Raw genomic sequence first — 27,972 nt, 5'->3', positions numbered from 1 at the left:
ACAGGTGAGTTGTAATACTTCCATCAGCTTCAGATGCTTGTATATGTTTCTATATGATAGGAGACAGTGTTTGATTTAGGCACATGCAGTGAATGTGCGTGGGCCTGGATCTTCATTGGCTTTGGGAGAATATTCAGGGTAACTGAGGATAAATGATTTCAAATTGAGCATTGATTTATGGCAGGGAAAAAGGAGCTTTAGTGTCTCTCACCATGGTGCTGCCAAGTCCCATACTCCTTAGGAGATGCTCTTCATTGCTGAGCAGCTGGGTAATACAGCCCCTGGCAAAGGCAGTGGGAGCTGCAGCTGTGCAGCCACCTCATTTTATCAGGAATGTCTCTGCTCTTGCATCAAAAATGCCTTTTGTGTCTTCTGCCTTGGAGGCCTTGCACACATGGAGCCTATCCCAATCACCAGTGTCCTTAATGTGTTATTACAGCAGCCATAAGTCATGTAATACTGTTATTTAGTGATTTTGGACTCAACATGGAATAAACCACTCAGGTATAAAACTTTGCTCACCGATTTCCATGCTAGTATCTTTATGAACATGGGAAAGGAACAGATCTTCTTTGGACCAGTCTATCATAACGAAAGTTATGCTAAAATTGAAGATTTGCTAAAACAGTGTCTCCATGGTGGAAGAGGCATTTGAGATTATTGGATGAACTAGTTTTGGATTAACTACTTTTTTGGAGGGGTGTTTTTAGAAGTTGAGATTGGAAATTTTCCTGTAATCAGATTTGACGCTTTCACCCAGAGTACAGACTATATGAAATGAAATCAGGAGGGATAGTGCCTCCAGAGCTCGACTCCACTGAAAGTGATGGGATTTCCATTGCTGAATTACAATCCTTGTAGGTTTTGCTACAGAAGGCATCCGGAAATATTTTATAGGGAATGAATCCTTCTTTGGCAGACAATAGACTGGCTAATGCATATCTTCCATTGCTAATTTTGTGATTAACATTACAGATGGGTAAATCTCTAAAGATTTTGGGGGTCATATCTGGTTTGCATAAGCATTTAGAAGTTTGGATGTGTCTCCCAGCTACTTCACCCTTTTGAGCAACCCTCGTGTGACTCCACAGAAGCCAGCAGGGCTGACACCAGGGTTAATTTTTGCTCTCCAATCTGTAAAATTGGGCAGAAAATACCATAAGAACAGGCTTTTTTTGTGAGGTTTGTGGCATTTCCTTGTCCTGATTTTAGCTAGAACTACCACCAGCCCAGTCGTTGTCATAGCGTCTTGGCATGTGCAATCCCAGTGTAGGGCAGAAACCAGAAATTAAAAACCACCACAAGACTGCCTAAAATAATGACTGAAGTTGAAAATTCCAGACTCTCAAATAAGTTTGAGAGTAGCTCTAAGAAAAGGCGAATTTATGGCATAATCATCTCACCTATCTCTAATTACAGACTATCTTTTGGACATGAAGATGGTTGGGAGTAGTCAGCATGGATTCTCAGATGGGAAGTCATGCTTGACCAACCTGATAACCTTCTATGATGAAATGACTGGCTTAGTAGATGAGGGGAGAGCACTTCAGAAAGGTTTTTGACCCTGTTTCCAATAAGATTCTCAAAGAGTTGCTGTTGAAGTGTGGGTGAGGTAAGCAGACAGTGAGGTGGACTGAAAATTGGCTGACTGCCTGGGTCTAGAGGGTGTGGTCGGTGGTATGAAGTCTAGCTGGAGGCCAGTAACTCGCGGTGTACCCCAGGCCTCAGAAGGGGGTAGAAGACTGTTTAACATCTTCAGTAACGATCTGGATGATGGGGCAGAGTGCACCCTCAGCAAGTTTGCTGATGACCCAGAACTGGGAGGAGTGGCTGATACCCCAGAGGGTTGTGCTGCCATCCAAGAGGGACCTTGACCCCTGGAGAAATGGGATGGCAGGAACCTCATGCAGTTCAGCAAAGGCCAGTTCAAGGAGGAACAACCTCAAACACCAGTACATACTGGGGGCCAACAGGCTGGAAAGCAGCTTTGTGAAAAAGGACCTAGAGGTCCTGGTGGAAACTAAGTTGACCACGAGCCAGCAGTGTATCCTTGTGGCAAAGAAAGCCATATTAATTAACCATAAAACCAGAATTTGCCATCTCTTTCCATTAGGAGTTGATTAGGACACTTTGCTGTCTCTGAACACACAAAAGAAAGGGTAGAGATTGTGCCTGATAATAAATTTCTAGATTTTGATGAATAGGTCTGACAGATTCCTCTACTTGAGGCCCCATTGGTAAGCAATTTATCTCACTTACCTATCTTTGAAGAAAAATGTTTCTCCTCTAATTTGTGCGACTCCATCAAATACAATGTCGTGCTTGCAGAGCTCCGGAGTGACAGGTCCAAGGGTTGGGCGTGGGCCTGGCCCTGGTCCTGGCCCTGGTCCAGGTTCGACATCAGTCGATACTTCTGTAATGGTGAACAGAGATATTCTGGTACACTGAAATACAGTGCTGCATAGGTTACATAGAGAGCATGAACTACCATAATTTCTAGAAGGGGAGCAAGTTGGAGGCAGTGCTTGAAGGAGAAAAATCTTTTCAGCAGAAGGGTGGTTGAGTACAGCTGGGAAGGCCTTAGCTTCCAGTCCTGCCTTAATCTGCTATGTGGCCTCATTCAGAACACTGTGCCTGTCTGAGTGTCTATCCATGTTGAGCTGCCTATTTAATTTGAAAGATATTCAGAAGTGACTATACTGTAATGTTAACATTACAACTTTTATTTTACTGGCTTCTAAAAAGAAGAGAAATGCATTTCAAAATCCTTCTATTCGGAATTGCATGCAACTCCGCTGAGGGAGACGTCAAAGTGGATTTCTCTTCTTTCTAGAAGTGCCAATGTTTTGCAAGTTACAAAGATGCATTTTCAGCCATTTGCATGATCTTTCTGCCCTCATCAATAATCAAAATGTGCTCTTCAGAACATGGACTTTGCCATCTGGTTTATTTTATTTTGTTTTATTATTTGGCTGTTGCTGTATTGCCTCATGAGGCATTTGCCTTTTTTCTTAGACATCAGGTTGATTTACTGAATGAAACAAAGTGGAGTGTAGCTGATTGGAGATAATAATAATGGAAGAAAATAAAGGTTTTTCTGAATACTTGTTTTATACAGAAAGCAGTTTGTAAAGGGTTATATCAGTCATAAAGAGGCAAGAAAGATAGTTTTGTCTCAGGTTTTGAAGTGTGCCTTGAGAGAACTGGGTTAAATTCTGAACTCTATCAAAGATACGCCGTGTGATCTTAGAAAATTCACTTAACCTTGCCCATGTCTCAATTCCCAGTCTTAATTAAAGCAGCTAAGAACAAGAAAAAAAAGAAGATTCAAATCAGATTTTTGATAAAAAGGTGTCTCATGTGGCAATCATTTTGGTGTATTCCTATTATCATTGCTGAGGTGTTGAATACTGTTGAATATAGTCACTTACAATTAGAAAGATATCTCAGTAGAAAAGTGAAAAGCACAAAAAGAGAAATGGTATAGATTTTTCTTCAGCTGCTTAATTGACTGTAGTATACTTGTGTCTCTACAAGGTAGAAAATTTATATGTGGAAGTAACTTTAATCATAATAATACTTACGCATTTTACTAAGAGTATCTGTGGAGAAAATAATACATTTTAAAGATGTACCAACATAAAAATACTTAAATCCACTTTTTCTCCAGGAGCTTGCCAAGTACATTTACTTGAATACATTATTGATACATTATTGAAGTATCAGATCCTACACACTATCTACAAATGTTATTGTGACGGTACAGCTTGAATTGTTGTGGGAAGGCAATGTGAACTGTTTCCAAGCTGGGACAGGAAACAATTTCCTTCCCCTTACAGGGAGTTGCAATCTGAGAAGCTCAGAGTGTTGTACACAATAACACGCAGACCCACTCACATCAGGTATTTCAAGCTAGAGAAAAGCACAGCATTTCATTGTCCCAGTAAAGGCATTAGAAATTTTCATCTAAAGGTTTGGTTATGGGGAGTTTTGGGACTCTTGTTAGTTCAGTAAATTTAGTGACCTCTTGTCCTTAAATAGTGATATTTGATTGAAGTAGGAGCCCTGGTAATAACAGGAAGAAAGCAGGGAGGAAGGAACAGAGGATGTTTCTGGCGTTGGTGGTATTGTGCAGTATGTAATTTACTGCAAGTTCTGAGTCCCAGATTTCAACCCGTGCTTCATGCTTTTCTGAGGAATTCTGCTGGCGAGGGAGGACTTTACCATATAGCTCCTGGATCCCTTTAATGTCATCCTGAGAAAGTCGAAAGTTCTTGGTGTAGGTGTAGATAGGAGCCATAAGAGCTCCTGGATCCTCAGAGTGCTCTAATCCCATAGCATGGCCAAATTCATGAGCAGCAACCAAGAAGAGACTGTATCCTGAGTAACATAGCAAGATAGTATTAGCTGCTTGCATCTAAATAGAAGTGTACCACAGAGGTTATTCATAATCTTACAATTTTATTTTCCTTGCTACCCATCAAAGATCTCCCAATAATAAATATCATAATTGGTATTTACAGCCTCCAATGGTGAATGTCATACATATTGCCAGAAATGACATTTCGTTAGAGAGATTCTAAAACTTCTGTAGCTGATATTTGCTGCTGTCTCACATGCAAGTGACTTTGACCACAGTCTTAATACTTCTGTGACAAAAGGAAGTGTAGCAAATAACATCAGACTTTTTTTTTTAAGCACAGAAGAACTAAACTAGCAATCTAGACCTCAAATCTTACTTTTCATCATGAAATGGCATGTAAGTGATAAACAGGTTTGTCTACCTGTGTGTCTGTGAACAGAGCCTGAATCAGTACTGTTGTACCAAATATTGTTAGGTTAAAAAAAATCTTTTCTCCTAGGGTGACATTTTATCAATTATGCCCAAACAGTCTCTGAAATTTGGCAGTTATTTTCCTCCTAAAAGAGAAGCCTGAATCTAGCATTTGTTTGTAAATATGTAAAAAGCCTTTTGCTATATTTAATTTTACCCATGTTACAAATAAGGACAAAGATTAGCCAAAATAACTTCAAATACTGATATTCACCATACAAACTTTATGCTGTCTCTCTCATTTTTTTTAAACGTTTTTCATCTTTGGCAATATCAGTCACAAATGTATTAATTTTTTACATTTAGCATTTGTTCGTAATTTGGCCAATATCAGAGTATAATTATTACATACTAGTGAAATACTATAGTACTTGTGGTTTTCAGCCTTGGAAGGAAAAACTGGTGATGAGAAAAACATTTATTTATTTATTAAATGGTTTTGGGTTTTATATTTTGGAAAGATACTTCATCATTGTAATTTTAGAAAAGCTGAATGTTTCATGCAGATGAGCTCTGGGACTGACTCTTTAACAATAGTCTCACATTTAAATGTAGGGTTTTTGCTCAGATTTCAGGCTAGGGAGAAGTACTGTAACCAGACAGGAGTGATAAGTATGAGAATGAAATCATCGTAAGTGTGATGTCATCACTGTTACCATTGTATTGCTCTGACAAACTGTGTTACCTTGATCTGGACAAAAGCCCCACTTGCGGTCATCATCATAGCTACTGGTGCAAGCGCACCACAGCTTGCCATCATTGCGACCTGCACTCGTACAGGACTCGTATTTATTCCCAAGGAAGATGAAGGGGAACACACAAGGGGCTCCCTCTGAATTTCCACCAACTGTTGACATGGCTGTGAAAAACGACAGAAAAACACAATGAGCAGGGAATCTCTTTTGTGAGATTAAGCTGATGCATCTTCTCCTAAACTACACATTAAAACCAGAAAGCAAGCAGAAAATCTGCAATCCTCTTAAGAACGTGAGGAGTAAGATTAAAAGTAATATTTGAAAAGAAAATTGTCTGACACAGAAAAAAAGAAAAAACGTCTAAGCATTGCCATTGCAATGAACTTGACAATAGTTTTGGATGGATTAAGGATGAGCCCTGGACTCACGTTCACAGCTCTGAGAAAGCAGCAGTTAACAGTTTTGTGGAAGGTGATTGTGTAGCAAGTATCTTTGTGTTGTCATTTTGATGGTCTTTCCTGGTGATATTTTAAAGTGTGTCTCAAATAGGTCAAAGGTAGGTTTAGTGTCAGAAAGGTTAAAGGGCTGTTGAGTATCCACCTGGGTAGTAGGTGTCCCACTGAAGTATAAGCTTTGAAGTAAAAAAAAAAAAAAAAAAAAAAAACAAACCAAAACCCAAAGGTCCAGAAGAGGAGTCATATCAAATAAATTAAGGAATTGTTTTATGCTGGCAGCCGGGTTTAAAGTTTAAAGGCATATGATTTTAAACATTTTCTGAAGAAAAGGATATCAAACGTGCATGACTTTTTTTTTAACCAGTATTTTCGCAAAAACTTGTAAATTTTCCCCTAAGTGTGTTCTCATTTAAATTCCATTTACGCTGCTACCCGGCAATTACAGTTCCTTTAAAATTATGGTCTATCTTGTGGGAAGGTACACAGAGCAACACAGAGGCAAAGCTGGTTGTGTCCCTAATTATTTATTATTATTTATTTCTCATTCATTATTATTAATTATTAAGCCAGAAGTTTAAAAAAAAAAAAAAATCTACCTCAAGCTACCTCAAGCAATAATCTTTTATGCTGAAAAAAAGGCTTAAACTTATTTCTTGGTCCCAGTGATAGAGACTGTGTTACCTAGAACTTTGGATATATTGATTCAAGATATATTGGTTCTTTTGTTTGTTGAACTATCCTTTCGATTTTTCTCTTCCTAAGTGTGTAGCAAGTTAAATGAATTTGATCCTTTCCTTTAATTTTTTTTTTTTTAAAATATCTGTGAAGTAAAACTGAAAGGTTACACCTGGTTGTCAAAAGTAACAGGAAGCCAAATACCAACACATCGAATCCCTATTGCAAATGGTTAGGGTGTTTTTCAAAAGACTCAAAAAACAGGGTGCATGTACATTTGAATGTAGCTTCAGGGTGCTACAGGGTGAATGTAGCTTCACCTTGGCTCTGTTAAAGGCCTGAGGTTTTAGAACTGCCATAGCTAACTTATACAGTCTAAATACTTATGGCTGTAGTCTATCCTAAAATTGAACACTTGCCAAGCTATACAAGGCTATAAATTAATTTTTGTTCCTTTTTGTAATAAAACTCAAGTTCAAAAGTATAAAAAATTGTGAAGAAAGCAGAAATCTATTTTCCTGGCTAAACCGTTTCACTTAGTTCTTTTGAATTGCTGAAAAGATCTATTAACTCAAGCTTAACATACTAAACAGGATTTCTTTTTTCAAGTGTAAATGGTAAGTATTAAGCTAAAATATTATTCATGCTTTCTTCTGACTTCTTTTCCAGGGCCATTAACAAATTGTAATCTACTCATAATTATCCTGCAGCGTAGACATTTAGTCCTATGATTCAATGACATTGGTGTATCCCTGATAAACTTGGTGTGCTACAGCATACCGTATCGTTTACATAGATCGCTCCTGTTCTAGTTACTTCCGTGGCCACCTATGCTGAAATTCTGCCTAACTCATCAACTTTTGTATGCTCTGGTGAAGGTGTAAAAAAGGAGAGTTTTGTTGCTTAAAACAATGACAAATTAGACCGTGTTATGCAAACAACTGGTCCTCGTACCAGTCTCTGGACAGAATCCATATTTCTTATCTCTATCGTAGTCCTCAGTGGTTCCACACCATCGGTATCCATCTGTCCTGCCTTCTGTTGTGCACTGGTCATAGGATTGGCCTTGAAATTTAAAGGGAAATTTGCATGGCTGCCCGTCACCATTGCCGCCCATTGTAAAAAGTGCTGTAGGGAGAACGAAAGAGAAAAATGTCAATACGCAATGCTCAATATCAACGAGGAATCACAATGTGCCAATGGTAACGTGCGAAGGTCTTGACAGAGGTGTCAGCCGTTGTGCGTGGTGCAGTTCACACTTACAACCTCTATTTTACACCAACAATGAAATGCTTTGGCAAGATAGACAAGGGATGTTACAATCTCACAAGTGTCTAGAAAGGAATGACTGATTGATCTTTATAAATGAACTGGGAATGAAGAAAATTCTACCAAGCTGCTTGTATGTGGTTTGAATTGTGTGAATCCTTTATAGCCTGCCTCATAACATAAAATTAATATCCTTTCTTGAAACAACATTTAGAAAGAGGATGGTGGGAAAGTCACTCGTGCTCCTTAGTGCTTTGCTGATTCATTTACCTTGCATCAAAAATGTTAACTAGAATGGCAACCTTTGTACAGAGCCACGGACAAGCCAGATCAGTTTTTCCTAATGGCCATCTGTGTACATTTTCAGTTTCTTTAAGATGCTGACATACAGTAGAATTAAAGTCAGATAATACCCTGTAGGCTTTTCCTCTAGGCTTTGCTTCTCATTTCTGAGAATCTATGCAGCTGGGCTCAGGCACTCAATAGATAAGCAAGACAGGACAAATACGACTTCTCCGACAAAGCTCAACACTGGAGGGCTTCTGTCTTTTGCTTCGTTAATGTTCCTGAATGTAGTGTATTAGTCTTCTAGGGGTTGTTTATACACAAACAAGGCCCCATGGCTCAACCCTGAGAACCAGAAATCTCTCTTGTGGATGAAGGAATATAGATTAAACTGAATCAAGAGTTCTGGGATCTGTTTTAGGATTTTAGTAAACTTTCTGGAATATCTAGAGGAAGACAGATAACATTTCTTATGCTGCTATTTAAAAAATGTATGTCCAGATTGAATTACATGAAAATGCAGGTGGCTTGGAGCACCTGACATCTTGTGAATCTGCCTGTGTCTTTTCTTGGCTGCTCTGTCTGTGGAAAACCTCAGTGGTAGGACATTGTCTGTGAGTGCCATGTGCTGGTGAGAGGAAACCGTGAGGGCAACAAACCAGGCCAGGCCTTGCACTGAACAGAGACAAAAAGTCCTTCATGCAGCCACGTGCTTGAGATTTAAGAACAGCACCTCAGAATGAAACACCTCTGTTTGAATTCCCAGTGTAAAGTATGCATGATTTGCCTTTTTTAAGGTGCCCAAGGGGACACCTTTCTCCCTCTCCTTCCCCCAGTTTAAAGTTACAGCTAAAACACAAACGCGTATGTGGGAAGGCTTGGCAGGTTATTTCTAATTTTGCTGTTGTCGCTTTTGATGACCAAAAAGCCATTGTAGCCTCAGTGTCTTTGTGTAGGACTTGAGGGGTTTTGCCTTTTCTTAGTCTGATACGCCGATGGGAAGAGACATTGTTTATGAGCATGCTTCACTTTTTAGAGTAGTAATAAATAAAAACCCAAGACCTTTTCTGGCTGAAGGGTGACTGGGAAGGGTTCTAACGATGGGGTATTGTGACACAGATGATTCATTTTGCCTTTTCTACTTAAATCAGTAATTGGCCACAGTATCAGGGGCATGAACCAGTAAGTAACTGAGGTAAGTTCCAGTCCCACTATGGGGAGGACTTGAGCTTTGCAGGCCTGGCTCAGCCTGCAAGTTCGCTGAACTTCTGATCTGGCCGAGCTCTCATCTGTATCCTTCTGCATCCTGGACATGGAAGCAGTCACACAGGCAAAAGGTGCTCATCAAGATAACTCCAACACACACTGTGCCTCCCCAAAATAGTAAGCTGCAAATGTTTGTATTTGTCTCAGATGCTGTAATAAGTTAGGAAACATGCATTAACTAGGACTGTGGCTATTGTGATTGGAGAAAGACTTTCTTTTTTTGTAAAGAAATGATAGAACTGGAAGGCAAAATTAAACTGAGTTGTTTAGATGACTCATTTACCACATGAGCTGATTCCAGCTCTAGGTCTGGCAAACTCTGTATTTTAATAGCCTTTTCTATTGGTTTAAATGTGGCTAAGTTGCAAAAACCTTATGGAAAGTCAATCTCTTACTGCTTTGCATGGAGACTTTCTGAGTCACAGTCAAAATGCAGTTTTTCATTTTGCTTGAGGTAACATCATGTGATGGTTACAACAACGGTTTATTAAGTTTTCAAATCCTCCCCCTACCCTCCCCTGCCTTAACTAGAAAATTCTTTGCTTTAATGTAAATGAAAGTTGAAGACAGAGACTAGGTCAGTTTCCCCCAAAACAAAACAAAGGCTTTATTTACTTGTAAGGGGATCTTAAAGGGCCTGACTCTTGTTCTGCATCATGGAAAGCTCAGCAATTTAAAAATCAGTGAAGATATGCTGATGTGAGAGCAGATTCAGACTGGACATTACTAATCTGTGAGCTGCACTGCGCTGTTAGCTCTTCTCAGAAAAATCAGCCAGTTGTGATGTAAGGAAACCTCAGGCTGGAAGGCTGCTAAAAACCCGGCAGCACAGATCCAAGGTGGAGGTAGCTGCAGCTGCATGAGGGTTCTGCCTGGGAGAGCAGTTGAGCAGCAGCCTACATGAGCTGTGACCAGTGTGAGGGAGGTACAGGCAGAGTACAGATATCGTAACGTTAGATATCAGCGGACCAAAGGAGCGTAAACCTCCTGTAGTGGCAGTGGAGTTTGGTAGAGAGATTCAAGATCCCTTGATCCCATATGGCAAAGGAGGGGTTCAGCACACCTGCGTAAGGTTTGTGTAGTAGGTAGATAACTTTCTGCTTTCCCTTCTTCTGCTTTGACAAATGGTAGTTGAATCAGTATATAAAATTAGGGTACAGATCTCGGATTAACTTTAGAAAAGCCTGGTGCAGTACCATAGCTTTAAAAATGTTTCCAAATACACAGTGTGGCTCTGTAACAAGAAGAATTGAAACTAACTTCAATTTAAATAGGGGAGAAACAAACACTGACAACTAGGAATGTTGCCCCCAACACAGACTCTGTGATGTAAATCCTCCCCTATCTGAATTTATTAGCCGGGTTTTAGCAATGGTGTCTTGGAATAATGAGTGAACAATGCTGCTCTGAATTTAATAAGAAACATCTGTGCATAACTGTTCAAGGATCTTGCGAAACAATTACATCAGAAACAAAAGGCTGAAAACCTTCTGTTCCATTTCAGTAACCTTGACACAAGCATTTCCAGGAACATCAACTTCCAGAACCAACTCTCCCTGAGAGTGCTTCACTGCTTACATTTTCAGTCTTGTATGACTTTGGGATTTTACAAAGGCATCAGCCAGGGTATGTGGATCTCGGTTTGTCCAGCTACCTATAATCCGGACTTTGTTCTGACTACATCTTAGCATTTGGGGTATTTTAAAGAAATAAGCCCAATTTTGCTCTTTTCCAGCTGGAAGGATTAACCTGAGGGCGAGGAGATTTGGGGAAAGGTGGGGAATGAAGGAGATGGCAAAGTTTTAGGAAAAAATGATTGTGTGGGTATGTGTGTGTGCACATATATAATCTACTGAAGTAAATGTTAGGCTAAAGAAGCCAGTTCTGAAAGTCATGTAACTAATGATAACTTTTTTTTTATTAACTGAAGTCTGTTAAAAGTTCACACTTCTGCTTGTTCATCCCCTATAGTCGTATAAATAGCTGTCACCATGGTAGATCCCAGCTCTAGATGTGATCTATAACGGGCAATTAGGAAATTAAAGAATATTTTTTTTATCACATTAGGGCTAGAAGACTGGTATGTTCTACAACAAATTATTTTTGCAAACCACTAGCATCCTGATGCAGAAAATTTGTAATCTTATATTGGAAACTGTATGGTCTTGCAAATGAACTTGAGAAATCCCCAAAATTTGTCAAGCAGGAATCCATTTAGTGTTTGGCTACAATAGGATACCACAGAAGTTTTGAAGATAGGGTATCTGAACTTTTCTATATACGCATCTTTCGAAAAATTATGTGTACTTAACTGACACAAACGTATTAATGCACATACATGTGTTTTTACAGTACTCGTTGAGGCTTGCCTGGGACATGTCGGGCTGTGCTTGTGCATTCTTGGTTTGGCAAAACCCTGAACATGTCTTGTTTTGTTAGCTTTGCATCTTAAGCATCACTAATTCTCTTTCAGCAATCTGCATTCTCTTTCCTTGTACTGACTACATGTAGCCCTAATATTATAAATAAGTTTAGTACTATTGTTCCAAGTGGGATTAGCATGCGTCCAACAAAAGCTCCATTGTTTTCTGTTTCATTCTCTTTCATAACTCTCGTACTATTTGTTATGACACAGCAGTAGCAGGCAGGAGTTTTAGTGACCCTGTGGGTCCATTGCTCAGGACATAAGGTAACATGAGTGATGAAACACTCCCTGCTGCCAAAAGCTTATATCAATGTGTTATGTACAAAAGGAAAAAAAGTGAATCCGGGAAACTGCAGTACTGGGCATGTCCATGAATATAGGTGCCAGCACTAGAGCTGGCAAACAGGAGATGGAACAAGCGGTTAAAAGCCCCTTACCTTCTCTACTCTTCTCACTGCTGATAAATTAGCACAGTAGGCTACAGCCAATTATACTTAATTGTTTCTCTAAAGGTTTCCTGCTGTGTGATATACAGGAGATCAAATTAACACTCATATAATAATAAATTGTCCGAAATCTTATATCTAGTAGACTCATCAAAATTGTCAGGCGTATAAATATATGTTCCCAATGTTTAACAGGAAACATTGTCATAATTTCATTTGAAAGATAATCATAGAATCATAGAATCATTAAGGTTGGAAAAGACCTCTAAGATCATCGAATCCAACCGTCAACCCAACACCACCATGCCCACTAAACCATGTCCCTAAGCGCCTCATCTACACATCTTTTAAATACCTCCAGGGATGGTGACTCCACCACTTCCCTGGGCAGCCTGTTCCAAGGCCTGACCACTCTTTCAGTAAAGAAGTTTTTCCTAATGTCCAGTCTAAACCTCCCCTGGCGCAACTTGAGGCCATTTCCTCTCGTCCTGTCGCTTGTTACTTGGGAGAAGAGCCCGACCCCCACCTCGCTACAACCTCCTTGCAGGTAGTTGTAGAGCGCGATGAGGTCTCCCCTCAGCCTCCTCTTCTCCAGGCTAAACAGCCCCAGTTCCCTCAGCCGCTCCTCATCAGACTTGTGCTCCAGGCCCTTCACCAGCTTCGTTGCCCTTCTCTGGACACGCTCCAGCACCTCAATGTCCTTCTTGGAGTGAGGGGCCCAAAACTGAACACAGGATTCGAGGTGCAGCCTCACCAGTGCCGAGTACAGGGGCACGATCATCATACTGTGTATATTTTTAAAAAGTTATGGCTACATGAAAGCATTATACACATCGTCTAATCTGTAAATGACTGTTTCCAAATATGAAATAAACTGCTTGTGAAACAGAGGATTCTGTTCACATTCTAAAACAGTAGGAATTAAGTATGATCTTAGCTTTCCTAGACCCTCTAATAGTTTTGTACAGATACTGATATAGAGTTATGATTTCTGAAATGCAGTGTCATTCCTCTATCTAAAGTGAGCTGTTGGAACTGCTTCATGAGTAAGAGTCCGGAGACCTGCGTTAAAAATAAAAACCTGAATTCTAAAAATGTGAGTGCTCTCCTGGCTAGCAATTTGCAATGTACCAACATATAAATAACTTTGTACCAGCATAGATACTCACTTGAAATTCAACCATTTTTTAATAGGAAAAGCAGTATAAGGTCATTTAAAGGGTGATTTGTGAAAATAATAGTGTCAGGTTGCACTAAAAGGGCCCCCAGACTCAGCGGACCTGGGCCACCAGTTGGTGAAATCAGTATGCGAAGTTATAGAAGTTTGGCTTAATGGGTTTTATCCTTAACTGCTAGTTTTTGTCAGTTACTGCTCTTGAAGGAGATGCAATTGCAATTGTTAGTGGAATGGCCTGCAATTTAGGGAGAGATTTCTGTCATTTAGTGTGCTCCATCTCCAAATTTGGCCCTATCCTTACTCTAAAAGGTGGTTGTCTTTCCTGGATCATGAAACTGAACCCGTAGTGTGTTTGATGTATATGTGGGGCCATATCTTCAATATGTCCTTGTTTTTAGAGAAATGCCCTGGCCTGGGTCATCATCGGTTATAAACTCTTCTATACCAAGGGAGCCTTTAGGGAGTTTTGTCTGCTTAGATACTGAGGAGATATTAAAGAGCAGTAAATCTAAATCTGCCAGAAAGGAAGTGAAAAAAGTACCAGGAGAAGTGGATGGGCAAAATAAGTAGGGAACAGTCTACCAGGAAGAAACAGTAGAAACAATGATCCACTTACACTCGTGGGGACAAAAGCCGTATTTGCCATCTGCATCAAAGTCTTTGGTTGTGGAACACCAGAGGAATCCATCGCTGCGTCCTGCGTCTGTGCAGCTGTTGTATTCCTTGCCATTGAACCAGAAGGGAAATTTGCAGTATTCACCATCTGCATTTCCATACTTCACTCTAACCACTGTAAAGAGAACAAATGCAGTGGTGAAATTAGCCACCAACTGATATAAAAAAATACAATTTCTGGACATCTTCTCCTGGAGGACATTGGTATAGAAATGCAGTCTGAATTTCCACTTTGAAATTCAATATGCTGTTGGTCTCTCTATTGGCAAGATGATCATAGCTGAAATAATAAGTGGTAATTCTGAAGGAATTACATGGATATTACTCATGGTGAAGTGTTAGAATGAACAGTCCTTACAATCAGCCCAGAAAAATATATATGTTGTTGTTACTATGGCAATGCAAACTCATAAACATGCTGTTAATACATTTAGTAATTTAGTTTCTTTGGTAATATCATCTAAAATGTTCAGTATAATTTGAAAGGTTCCAGGCAGCAGTTGAGTATGAGCTGAACATGCCTCGTGCCTCATAAACCACTTTGGTATTTCCAATTCGACTTGAATGAGATCTGCTGCGGCACTGGGGGATAGGGTGGTAACGCACACACACCCAGATCCTGGGTTTTATTTCAGTTTGTCACATGTAGTCCTAAGACTACAGTACTGGTGCTGTAATGTATGTTAATGTATAGATAATTCACTTATCCATAGCATTCCTTTTAATGGCAGTAACTAACTGGATGCTTGTGCAGTATTTCCACTAATATGGAAAACAGTTTCCTCCTGTTCGTTGTTAGTCTGAGGCAGGGATCCAGTCCAGTTAATAAAGCTCCCAGTCAATGCTTCTGCTAAGTTAGAAGAAAGCAAAACAGAAGGAAGTTGACTATTTTGGTATTAAAGTTCAATTATTTTTTTCAATGGGAGGACAGCTGAGAAAACTAGAATTTGAAATGAAAGGCAAACATGAGTTTGCATTCCTATTCTAAATTTTCCAAATTATTTTACAGTAGAAGAATTATAATTAGTACTATATGATTGTGGCAAAGTTCAAGCAGAAAAAAGAGGTTTCAAACTACTAATACTTGGTCTTGTTTTTCTAGTTCAGGTGATGTTATCTGGACTTCAGTTGTTTTCTTCTAAAGGGTATGGCAAACTGCCTGTTAAAGAGATGTTCTTAATCCACAGTTTGTTGATTTTGTTTCAGTCATCAGCATGAGGGATTTATATTCCATTTGTTTTTGACAGATACCGTGAGTATATAAATCCTTATTCGGATGGATGGTTCCATTTTTAACAACTGGAGCCACAGCTTAAGTCATCTTAAAAAGGGTATGTCAGCCTAAAAGCACTGGCCAGTCTGCCTCTTACAAATGAACTTAAAGGTATTGTAGTTTCAGTCCCTGAGAACTGAAGCATTCAAAATCATAGTTGTGGCTTTGTACTTTTCCCACAATTCATGAAGGTTGTGCAGCATCAGGCCCCTTATTAATTCAGTTTTTGGAGGGGCAATAGTAGAGGAACAGAAAGGGAAATCCTAGGTAACATTTATTTAGGAATTACATAAACATTTTGTAGAGAACAATGTAAATTGTATAAATTAATTTCCATCTCCTAACATTTTTTGACATGTCAATGAAAACATTTAGTGCAGTGCCCTGAAACAGCATTAAAACATAGCAGCCAGCAGGCCATATGTTCTGAAACATTAAAAAGTCTGGTACCTTGCCCCTCTCCAAGAGTCCACAGTTCATCATCATCAAAATGGGAGTCTCCTCCAATTCCTGGCCCTGGTGCAAAGGCATGAGCCAGGAGACCATCTTTGCCATCAAATGGATAGCCGTCACCATGTTCTGCACGAGAAAGCAGACAAAAAAGAGCAGTTTCTAATGACCTCAACTCTGTCAGAGTCTATACATGAATGATGATTATCATGCGTACTTTCCCATCCAAGACAGCAGCAGAATACTCTAGTGAGTGAATTTATTGGTATGGGTTGTGCTGGCAAGACTGAACCAGAAGAGAAGAAGCCAGTTCTTACAAAGAACATTAAGTGTCAGTACTGCAGTTGTCACAGCATGTTATTTTATATCTTGTAAGTATTGTGGAAAGGAATCAAAGGCAGTGAAGAACAGTGAAATGTTGTGCATTAGATGTATGACTGCATACATACTGCCATTTCTCAATGGAGACTGGTAGGAGCTGTAAAATAAACATTGTAGATGAGAGGTATTTTCAGATAATTCCTATCAGTCTCCAACACAGAGATTGGAAAGTAAAGGCAGATTTCTTTTTGCAGGCAACTCTTTTCTGCTGCACCTCAGACTGCTGTGCTCTTTTCTTTGTGCAGGAGCAGGAAAACAAATCAGCTGTCTCAGTAGTGAGCCTCTGGAAAGCTAGCTCTTATTCAGTGCTCCGAGTCCTGTGAATGAGCCTATTCCTCCTCCACATCCACCACATCGAGACTCGGGCAGCTCACAGGGCAACAGCAGGTTTAGTAGCTCTCCTGTTATTACACTGTAGGCTTTTCTTGGAAGTACACCGCATGTGGGTAAGGCAGGCTGGCAAGGGCATAACCCTAGTATTCATAGCTTTCCCACCGCACTGACCTGTGCATCAAAGCTGGCTGCCAGCATCTCCAGTTGCATCATTTTAGGCCTTTTGGTCTGATGTCTTGCCATTTAACAGAAGCCCTAAATACACAGGCCCGATTCTCTACCCTGTTACACTGATTTCATGCTGGTGTCACTCTCCAATACTAGTTCAGTTCATTCATTTCAGTAGACTAGTGTGTCAGTTGTCAAGGAGAAGATTTTGACATATATTAGATGCTTTACTCCCATTTATTTCAAAATAGATCCTTTGCTTAAGAGAAAGCTTAAAAATGAAAAACCTTGTGGATGTCCCGCTCCTGTGAATCTGATATGCAGTAAAGTGGTAAGAATGAATGAATGTGGAAGAAGTTCTTCTCCCACTGTTTCTGAGCTGACTATAACCAGCAAGTACTAAAACCAGCAGAAACACTTCTGCTTTTGTAAGACTTCTTTTTTGCAAACCAAGCCAGCCTGGATGAGGATCTGAAGTTTCGAATTCTGTACAGAATCTTTGAAGCTTTTAAGGTCAACTCATCAGTAGCTAAAGCAAAGAAAACCAGCTTGAAATGAAGGCTTTTACAAAGAGCTCAGTTATTCTTTGAACTGTTCACTTCACTTCCAAAGTCTACCTCCCAAGTGATTGGCTGCACAAGTATCTTCATTAGTATTAAGAATTCTGTTACTGTCCGTAAGAAGTTAAAATGCCCCAGGTTTACACTGAAAAGCTATAAACATTCTTTCAGGGGAAACCAAAATTAATTGAGAAAGCATGTACAATGAAAATGAATCAAGTCACCTATCATCAGCTGGCCTCAAACTGTAATTTAGCTTACGATCCATATTTTTAAATTCCTCAAGACCAAAGAATGCATTGAAGGCCTGTATTCTGCTATGCTAAAGAACAGAGGCCAGCTATGGAGTCAAAATTGAAAGTCACAAATCCATTTTTAAGCTCCAATATGTTAGGACCTCCACCACTACCACTGGAAAACTAAGTATAGAGCTATAAAGAAACAGTACGATGGCATTCCATTCTCTTCTGTGGCAGGAAGCCAGCTCACATCATCTGAAGATCTGTACCAATATTTCCCAGTTCTATTTCTGATTTGTAAATTTAAAAATAAAATGTTGCCCCTAGCGATTCTCTTTTGGAAAGATAAATATAGTATAGGGGTGTTGTATAAATATTTCTCTCTCTCTCTCTCTCATGTATAAGAAAGAAAAAAAAAAATCTTAGTGAAGCTAGATCTTAGCCTGTATAAGCCAAGTGCTAACTAGGACAAGGTTTGCCAGAAAGATTCACACATACTACTTATTGAGGGTAGATCATTCCAATACTAAGGATTAATGAAAGGAACAAAACCAAAAACATATGTAAAAATAGAAAAATATACCCCATCGGCCAAAATTAATCATAATGTCTGCTTCTCCATCGTTTATTCGGTTAAATCTCAGTGGTGTGACATCACTCCAGACTTGAAAGGCTCGAGCAAAGGCATCATCTACTGTCTCAGGATCCAAATCCGGGGTATAGCCTATAATCCTTAGAGGTAAGAGGAACAGTTAAATAACACATAAACCCCCTTCCAGTGTTTGTTGTTTACTGATCAAAATGCTGAGTAGACTCAGTAGTGAAACCGGTTAAGAGGCAACACTGCTTCACGTGAGATCTAGACACTTTCCTTTGATTCAGAAATGTGTTTAGATGTGGCGCTTACTATTTATTTTCCTCTGGAATTGATGCAGCAGTATGAAGAAAATTATATAGCCAAAGGCTGTAAAGCCTGCATGGCAGTGGGCCTTGCACAAAATATTCAGGGTTTTGCATCAGTGCTGAGGTGCTGGCAAGACATCACCTTATGTTCTTTTGCTCCATTAGATTTGAGATGTACATTTTTGTAGACTGCTTAGCTTGCAAGTCATACTGTCACTTTAGACATGAACATACAAACACATCTTGATATATAAGATTTATTTGCCAGAAAAAGAGCTCAATAACATTCTGAAAGTTTCAAGTGTGGATTGTTTTGCTCTTTAATAATAACAGAAAAACAGCCCTTCTCCCTCACCCTTGTAGTTAGCTGTATGTTGTTTCATCCCAGTTGAATGCTAATCCTTTATCAGCATGTCGGTTACATTGGCAATAGGATACATGGCGAAATAGGAGGTAAAAGCATGTAAGATAGAGCCATAGGCCTGACATGAGAAAGGGACAAACTCTTAAGTGCATTGCTTTCTTCTTCTTTATATATTTTCATTGGACTTCTGAGTGCCTTATATTATAGCCAGCTAACCTCCATGTAAAGACAAGTTTCCAGTTCTTTGCTGCTGGGGCTGTGCATAGTGAGGGGAAACTACTTTGTGCCTAAGGAGAGCGAGGAAGAATCAGAGGAAGCACATCAGCAAGAGGGGCCTGCGAGAGCCGCCATGGTGTTTTTTCAGTGTTTATTAGGCTAGTTGCAGAACGAGGGATGCTTTGAGTCAAAACTTGTGAGGAAGCAACAGACCAAATCAAGCAGCTAAGACAAATCTGCTGTTTGTTCTCATTGGTGTTAGAAGTTTGTTCCTGGACCACTTAAGGTAATGAGATTTTTTTTTTTTTTTATTACTGACTTCAGTGAGAGCTATATTGCTCCCTAACTCGTCAGAGTAAGAGTAAGAAATTAAAACATGCCAAACCTATTGCAATAAGCTTGCTTTAAATCATGTCTGTATATATCTGAAATACCATTGTTTTCTTTTGAAATCTATTTGATGACCTCCATTTTTATGACTGCTGAATGCAGAGGAGTTTGTCCTCCTACATGGCCCCTGCAGTCAGTAAGTACTGTGGTCCCCCGCACAGCAGATGGGCAGGTGAGATATTCCTGCTCCAGTTCCCTTAGGATGCTTGCAGGAGAGCAAAGAATAAAACCAAAATCTCTTTAGTCTCAACCAGAACCATAAAGTTGATCTTTAGATGATTATTCCTGAAATTTTGTAATTTGAAATCTCAGAGGTGTTTGCTAAAGCATCTGGTTGTTATCCAAACACAAAGAGATTCTAATTCAAGAAACCCTGTCTAGCCCACTAAGCAGCTACTCCACTTCTAAGTGTCTTGTTTGGTTGGTTCTCAAAAGCGCTATGGCTATGTATGAGCAAAACCCAACGTTCACCAGTCAGTACCTGTATGTTATATGATTCTTTTCCCATTTTGGCTTTCTTGGAAAGAAGTTGTAATTGGCTACATCTGGGTTACCACAGCGGGGTTTCTTCATTGTCTCAATAGTATTTTGATCCAAATCTCCCGTTTCAGGCAGCCCAAAAAATTTCTGCATTTTCTTCAAAGTATCTTTCAGGACAAATAAATTGCAATTGTCTTTTGGGCACCCATAGTATTTATTCAGGTATTGCTTGGGAAAAAAGCACAGAACAAAGACTTTAGAATTCATAAAAGAAGTAGTTAATCATTACAAATAAATACTGTAATTCCATGTTAGCTTTCCGTCTGTAATCTGCAAGTTTTCTTTTCAAAATTACTATTATTAGTAACTGAGAGACCAGCAGGATCTCCTTAATTGACACAAACCATCCTTGATCACACAACATTGCTAATTAAGCAATCATTTCCACTATTAGCTATCACCTTTACTTAATGAATTACTTTATTAGTAAGTAGAGCATAGAGCTTTAATGTAGAACTACAAAGTAAAAATGGCTTTATCTTTTTTGGTTCTTTATGATGTATAAATCTGCTTACAGTTTTAGATTTTGTGTATTCTTTTCCTGGAAGACTCTATGGATTATTGAGAAACTTGTCAAGGTATCAAAGCAACCACATAAATGAGACCACATTAGTTGACAAGAAAAAAAAAAAGCATTGTTTATTCAAACTGCATACAGCTATTTGAATGTTGTGTGTTTGATTTTGCGTCAAACATTGCAAAGACCTGAGGAAGGTGGTCTTTGGTAAGATCTCAGTTGCCTGGACACTGCAGCCAATCAATATCTGCATACTTAAAACTCCATCGAACACTCCAGCAGATTGTGGCCAGACTGGTCTTTCTGATACAACCATGGTGGCAGATCACAAAATTATATCTTCTTAGAAATCCAACTATTTTCATCTCTTATCTAAAATAATACCCACCCAAGTCTCCTCCACTTTCCGTTTTGATCAGTATGACCTAATTAGCAGGTGCAGTGTAGTTAAAAAAAAAATTTAAAAAAAAAGTCTGACTGTTGTTTGCTGCTGCCTCTAATCCCAGAGGAGTAACGGGTTAGCCTGTTCCCTGGCAATTGTTCCAGGTAAGCAGCTATGTCTTTCAGATGTGTGTTGATAAGCTGTGTGTTTATGTTAAACTGAAGTGTAGATAAACAGCTGTGGTCCATACATGGTCCCCACCTTTGTGCTATACACAAGTGAGCTCACACAAACAATTCAGTATTTAGTATTTTTTCCCTTAGGTTCAGTGTTGACTGGCAGAATAACTGTGAGCTTCTTGGGGCAGGGACCAACCCTGAGAGAATGCCTGGCCGTCTCTAGCACTTGGTGAAACCTGCCATAAAACCGCAGTCATTCAAATGAAAAAGAGCGACAAGAAGCAAATGAGAAAATTTCCGGTTGTATCTTCAGCAACGGTATAAAATCCTTTGTCAACCCTGTTCCTATCTGGAGACTAACAAACATGGCCACAAAACAGACTGCTGGCTAGCTAGAGGTTTTGGATTCGGTGTTTGGATCCAGACTGAATTTGAGGAAACCTGTAGCTCAAGCTATTGCCTTAGCTTGGGCTGTTGCACAGATAGGCTCAGTGATGCTGTTTAGGTTACGTACAGTGTTAGATTGTTGAATTTATATCCTCATTGGGGAATAGATAAATGGATTATGATGACGATGTTAGTTTGGGTACTTCCATAATGATAATAATCTATTATTATCTATTTTCATTCACAGGTTCTAAACAGCTTGACTAAACTATCTGGAGTTGTAGGCTTTATCCAGTAAAGTGAATCTTATGGTTCTCTTGCACAGAGATTTCAGGAACTCCACGCTCAAGTCTGAGTTTGCAATATTTTATGCCTAGCTCTAAAAGAAAAGCTACAGCCATGTCAAATGGCAGGTGTTCCCAAACTGATGTGTAGGCCACCCAAATTGGTGCTTAGCATGGCACAGAGCTGATAGATGCCCTTGCCCTTCCTGTTAGGCAGGAAGGTTGCAAGTTACTGATCTTTCCAATAAAACGGTCTGTAGCAGAGGAAGAAGCATCCTTCAGGTATTGTATCCAAAATATTAACTACAAATCCAAGGTAGGAAAACACCCTAAATAAGGTAAAGGTATATATGCCAAAAATGTATCAGAAATATCAGAAAGAATCATTTCTAACTGAGGATTACAAGAAGCCTGACAAAATGACTGCACATTTAAGTTCTTGTGCCAGGAACTATTCCTAAGGGAAACCGTACTTTATGTATCTAATTAATTGACTGTTCACCCAGGAGACTGGGGGTAAGACCACTACATCAGCAAAATATAGCAAAGGATATTTGATGACTGCAGTTGGTCAAGCCTGGATTTCACCACCACCTCATTAAGTCCAGACGTACCTCATCTACCCTGCATAGGAAATGGTTCAGAGCTTACTCAGAAAAAGGATTTAATCAAGATGTTACACCATTTCCTTCAGAAGGTCCTCCATCCACCTACTGACTAAGCACAGACTATGCCTAGTTTTTGTGATTTTTATAATGTCTGATGTGGTATTTCTCCAGTGGAGACTGTGGCACTGGCAAATAATGGACACAGAATGGTTTCACCTTTGCTACCACTAAGCTTCTGTCTACTCATACTTAATGGGGCCTGGTGGAAATCATGTGAAATGCATTAAGAACATAAACAGGCCAGTTTGGTGGATCTGTTCTTATCCCAATTTTCATTTTAATGTCATTTGATAGATTTTCTTATGCTTCTGTTTGCATCTCCCCATGAGGTACCATGGTATAATATAGACTATACAGAACTGAAGTTTACTGAAAAAGCAGGATGCTGCTCTTGCCATTTTAGGTTTGGGAGTAAGATACACAACCAAAAATATAAAATGAGGCATGGTAAAGAATTTTACTTGCTAGGATTCTAAATAAAAAGCTAACCCCTCTCAGTTTTTCCTAAAATGGAGATTTTACTGAAGATGAGAAATGAACATAACCAGCTGTTCAATGAGAAGAGAATCTTGAAGAACATGTAGTGTCTATGTAAACCACATCTTGGCCTAGGCTGCGAAATTCAGTTTCCCCAGAGTCAGCAGGGATCTGTGGTGATCTGGAATTTTGATCCAGCCCATTAATGAAACAGGGTCCAGCTGCAACATAGCAATTTGTGTTCTGATGCTGAGTGCTGGGGCTGTTCCGATGGAGGGTGTGAGGGAAAGGCAGCCAGTTAGCATTACCCAAGATTACTACAAGAAAGACAAAGGAGAACTGCAGTGTTAAACCAGCTTGTAATTTTCCTCTGACTACACATAATAAATAGGTTGTTCGAAGGAAACAGATGAGGGGACATGTGGATTGCTGTGATTGAATAAAAGCCTGACTGTGTCTAAGAAAATAGGTTATTTAAGAGTAGTTAAATTACTATTAGACATGTGGGACCCCACTCTCCTCTCCCACATGCACTGCCCGCCCATCCCCTAGCTGCTGTGCTGCTAAGGCAAAAGCTTGGTTGAATTTGTTTTGTTAAAGGCTGAGGAGTGCCCTTTTTGGGTCAGTTTGTCTGTTTTTCCTAAACTTTCTACCACAGCTCCCATCTGGAAATTCTCTCTCGACCCTCCCCCGGACCTTCTTTAACCTGGCAAGCTTTCCCAAGATGCACACCAACTCCTACAGAAAAGTGACCAACTTTCAAACCTCTATGTCCTAAAATAAGAATAATTTATCTCAATCTTCCTTAAAATGGACTTACTGCTGAAGAAGAGAAATGTCTATAATTTACATGCTAAAATAAGGATAATCCATCTCAATCTCCCCTTAAATCTCCCCATAATGTCATTTTTATGAAGGTCCACAGGGCTAAAACAAGGTTTGAATAAAATGCTGTAGAGTTATAGCTATAATTTTCTAATGTCACCGAAATCCAAACTCCTTTTTTTGTTCCAGATTGAATTTGGAAAAAAATATTTCTTTAAACCTTTTATGAGATTTTTTTCCAAAGTCAAAACTAGTCACAATGGCTTCTAAAACTCGAGCCAGCTTTCAATTGTAATTGTCCCTTAAAGCTGTGTTTATGCAACACACGGTAAACAATCTGGAAAACAAACTTTTGAAAGCTGTGATACATGCATTAAGTGAGTCTCAACAGCCCTCATTTCTACTTGATTTAAGTAAAAAAATTAGATGTCTCTTATTTGCCCCACTTCCCTCTTACCATTGCAATCTTTTGATTATAGTCGCAATGATTTAATGAAATTATTTTCTGTGTTCAGACTTAAGGAAAAAAAAAAAAAAAAGACTTTCTTTGCCGGCTTTAAAAATTTTAAGAGAGGAAATATTACTTGGCTTTAGTTTTAACTTTTGAAAGCTGATATCTTTGCTAGCTAGCTAGCGCTTCCAGAGACTCTAGGGAGAGAATGCTACAGTCATTCCTTAGCCTCAGCTGAAACAAGAAAGAAACATCTGCTCATGAAACAACAATATAAATCTGAAGCAAAGATGAAACCAACACTTACCACTGCTAGTTCTTTGTCTGTTTTGGGAGTGCTGTCTCCAGGAAACTTAATGATTGGTGACGGTGCAGCTAAAGTTTTGTTAAAAAGATATACTTGGATTAATAGTACTTTAAAAACGAAGCCACAGACAATGTGAGTCTTCATTCTGCCTGAACTTGTGCTCGCCTCTTCAGAGAAAGATTTTCCCCGACCGCCTGTCCGTTACTTTAGCTGCACAGTGCACCAGTTGCTTATCTGCACATCTTAACTCTCTGCACCGTTTTCTCTTTTGCTTGCTCTAGCAATTCCTTTGTATGTTTAAAACATCCAGATGCGCAGTCTCAAGCTACCACAAGAGGAAGTCTGAAAACTAGTGGAAACATGAGAAAAGGGCAGTTACCAGATGTGATTGCTGTGATTTTAAGGTAGCAACAGGCAGATACTTATTACTGCTGAAAGAGGCCACATTTTCTCCTCATTTGCATATATGAAGGCATTTAGTTATGCCAGAAGAGCAGCAAAAAGCAAAATCTGACTTAATCTTGAAGATGAAGTGTCCCACATATATTTTCAATTAAAAAAAAAATTCCTAAATATTATATTCCTGGCTAAGTATTTTTATTATTTTTTAGCCCATTTTCTTGCCACAGACATAATAATCTCTTTAGCCATGTGTGGTTATACTCTTACACAGCGCATTACAGTAAACATTTTGATTATGGATTTTGAGGCAGACCCTGCACGGGCCAGCGCAGCCGAGTGAGGCTTCTTGTCCCTCTGCTGCTTAGGCTGCACAAACGGTAGGTCTGTGTACACGGGGCTCACCCGCGCTTGGCGTGAGCGTCGCTCCCTCCCTCCCTGGTCTGTGCAGAACGTGTGTGCAGAGCGCTCTGAATAAGATTCTTATGGCTTGTTTGGTTTTAAAACCAGCTTAAGGCTTTGCCACCAACAGGCACGGTGTATCATCTTAATCTACGGGGTAAGAGATCGTCAGGCAGATTCAGCAATAGAAATTATCCTCAATAATTGGCGTCAGGGGAATTATACAAAATTCATGGTTTGCTTATGCTGGGGGTTTGGTCCGCTGGTGCAGCTGTCTTAGTCTGAAATTCTAGTGTAAGTATGGACATTGTCATGGACAGTCTTTTTATTGTGTCATTCATAATATTGCCAGCTTTGAGATGTTATTGCAAGCAGAGTATTTTTTTAGCTGAATATCCCTAATCTAGGGGGGACTTTTTAAGACGGGAGGCTGGCAATTCTGCATGAATGCAAACTGTGTTCTGGCCAGCCAAGTCACAGAACAGTTTCTATTAAACATGAGTCCAGCCATCACGGTTCCTCTGAGCTGTATATCAGCATAAAGGTTGTCACGGCTTTCCACTGAATGTTAAATGAAAGTTTTCCGGATATGACTTGTTACCAAATAGGGCTGCTAATGAAAAGGAAATATTTTGCTGGTGGTTGGTACTTATTAATAATATTTTGATATTTGATTGTGAATAGTCAATATTGACAGTTCTTTGATTTATGCTAATATCAAGCTATTTTGCTAACTGTACCCCATCATCTATTAACTGAATAGTCTTATATAAAGGCAAGGATTTCAAAGGGTGGGCTGAGGGATTCAGAGAGAAAGCATTAGCAGGAGCTTTTGCTGCCCATATAGTTCCATTGACCACCCAACACAGCAGCTGTATTCACCCAGCTGTATGCTGGGTGAAGCAGCTGATACAACGCTCAAGAGAGAAAGAAGAGTTATGGGAACTTTGTACGTGAATGGAGCGTTCTTTGTAAGCAAGTAGCTGTGTGTTTATGCCCTCTCATCCTTTCATGTATGATTCCAACAGCACTTGAGTGACAGTGAACAACTTTCCCCTAATGGTTCAGCTTTGAAATTACATCTTCTTTTTTAGTTTTTCCCCATCAGCAAAAAACCACAGTCATTTCTAGGAGTTGCCTTAATAAATGGCAGTTCTGCAAATATGATCCAGTTTTTCCACAGCCCTGCACTTGGTTGTGGGGAATGACTCTCCTTTGTTTGTGATGGCAGCTCATATTTGTGCCTGGCCACGTGAAACTGTAAGAGAACAAAGGCTAAGAAAGCCTTCACTAGATGTGCCAAGTTACTCTTAACTTACCCTTAATTAAGCAAGTAAAAATATTATGTATTTTGTTGCAAGATTCTGCAGTTATCGCTGTGCTCTGCAGCAGGTCAAGGGCTGCTGTAAATCTTAAAGCATAAAACCCATGTCATTTTCATAAGAATTTTGATGTAATTTATGATGGCTTAGTAGCTTTCATTTAGAAGGGTACTGCAGTGAAGCTGTTTAAAGCCAAATGTGTCCTGGCACATTCCTGTTGCACTCATAAGCTTCATTGAAATCTAACGAATGCTCAACTCTCACTGTGTCCTAATGAACGTCAAATCAGAAATGGATAAGGAAACTTTTGAATGAGCTGTGAGGTCTGTGCAGTTTGAAAATCCCACTGTGTTTTGTTTCTTATCTTTGCTGGCAGTGAGAGTAGGTGGAGGTCACCTTCTAAATACATTTTCTCAAAAAAATCGCCAAAGTAACAGAAACCATACAGACCTGCAATGCAGTGTTGTTCCTCACCTTTGATTGCAGTTTTGCTGGTAAACTGCTTTGCTGGTACTACTTCAGCTAGTAAGCAGTTAAGCAAGTTATGTTCCATTAAGAAACATAATACATAATTGGATTTATGGGTACTGGGTGAACCCACATACTGAGTTTCTGACCATTCAGTGAAAAGCATTCTCTTCCATTAGCACGAGATCAGTAGCAGTTTATGAGATCCTAGCTGAGGTGCCCTCTTTCAGATAAGCAAAGCAAAATAAACGCTGGTGACACTTCTTTGTGGGAGTAGAAGTCCTATTGTATTATAACTAAATTTGGGGTAAAATGTTTCTCATCTCCTTATGTTTCTCTTTAAGCTCCATGGGATCGTCCTGTTCTCTGTGTGCTACAGAGGTGCTGCTTTTTCAGGCTAGGAATGCAGTGGTGCTAAATCCTGAAAGTAAGGAAATTTGCTGCTGGCAGGCCTCTGCCTTGAGCCAGAGATTGGGCTACATGACTTCCTGAGGTCTGTTACAGCCCGAATTACTCCATGATCCTATCACTCTTGCTGAATTTGAAAAGACATGGTATGATGTGTTTTCTGTTCTCAGACTAGCTAAGCTTAGAATCAGGGAGACAGACTCTGAAACGTTTGAACTGACGTATTTTGACATTGACAGATTGACAGTTTAACTGCTATTAATGTTTAGTGCATAAACATTCCTCGATACTCCATATTCTGAAGAGATTACCTATAACATTAATTAGTGACTTCTGAATAGATTCCTGGAAGTTAAAAATTAAGGAAAGCAGCAATACAGAACAAAGAGAAAGAGGAAAAAGCCCCCCTGAGAAGGGAACATAAGGCCATCTACCAGCTTTATGGAAGAGCTGAAAGAGTAACCTAGATCTCCTTTC

General features: G+C 39.5%; 1 protein-coding gene across 2 annotated transcripts in view; it reads right to left on the bottom strand.

The window, feature by feature from the left end:
* Positions 1-24,807, bottom strand: part of MMP2 (matrix metallopeptidase 2 (gelatinase A, 72kDa gelatinase, 72kDa type IV collagenase)) — a 36,338-nt gene extending 11,531 nt beyond the window's left edge. Inside the window, exons 1-9 of one of the 2 annotated variants that reach the window (XM_009584997.1) lie at positions 24,497-24,807; positions 19,961-20,187; positions 18,190-18,338; positions 15,926-16,054; positions 14,144-14,317; positions 7,614-7,787; positions 5,520-5,693; positions 4,225-4,380; positions 2,260-2,413 (exon numbers count right to left, since the gene is read on the bottom strand). In XM_009584997.1, the coding sequence (XP_009583292.1) occupies positions 2,260-2,413; positions 4,225-4,380; positions 5,520-5,693; positions 7,614-7,787; positions 14,144-14,317; positions 15,926-16,054; positions 18,190-18,338; positions 19,961-20,187; positions 24,497-24,640 (1,481 nt within the window). In that variant the 5' untranslated portion in view covers positions 24,641-24,807. The remainder of the gene's footprint in view (positions 1-2,259; positions 2,414-4,224; positions 4,381-5,519; positions 5,694-7,613; positions 7,788-14,143; positions 14,318-15,925; positions 16,055-18,189; positions 18,339-19,960; positions 20,188-24,496) is intronic. The other variant, XM_009584998.1, reaches the window with a different exon arrangement.
* Between the last annotated feature and the right edge of the window lie 3,165 nt (positions 24,808-27,972).

Source organism: Fulmarus glacialis, unplaced genomic scaffold (assembly GCF_000690835.1).
Source record: "Fulmarus glacialis isolate BGI_N327 unplaced genomic scaffold, ASM69083v1 scaffold10829, whole genome shotgun sequence".
Taxonomy (NCBI): Eukaryota; Metazoa; Chordata; class Aves; order Procellariiformes; family Procellariidae; genus Fulmarus; species Fulmarus glacialis.
This window is presented reverse-complemented; position numbering and strand designations above follow the sequence as displayed.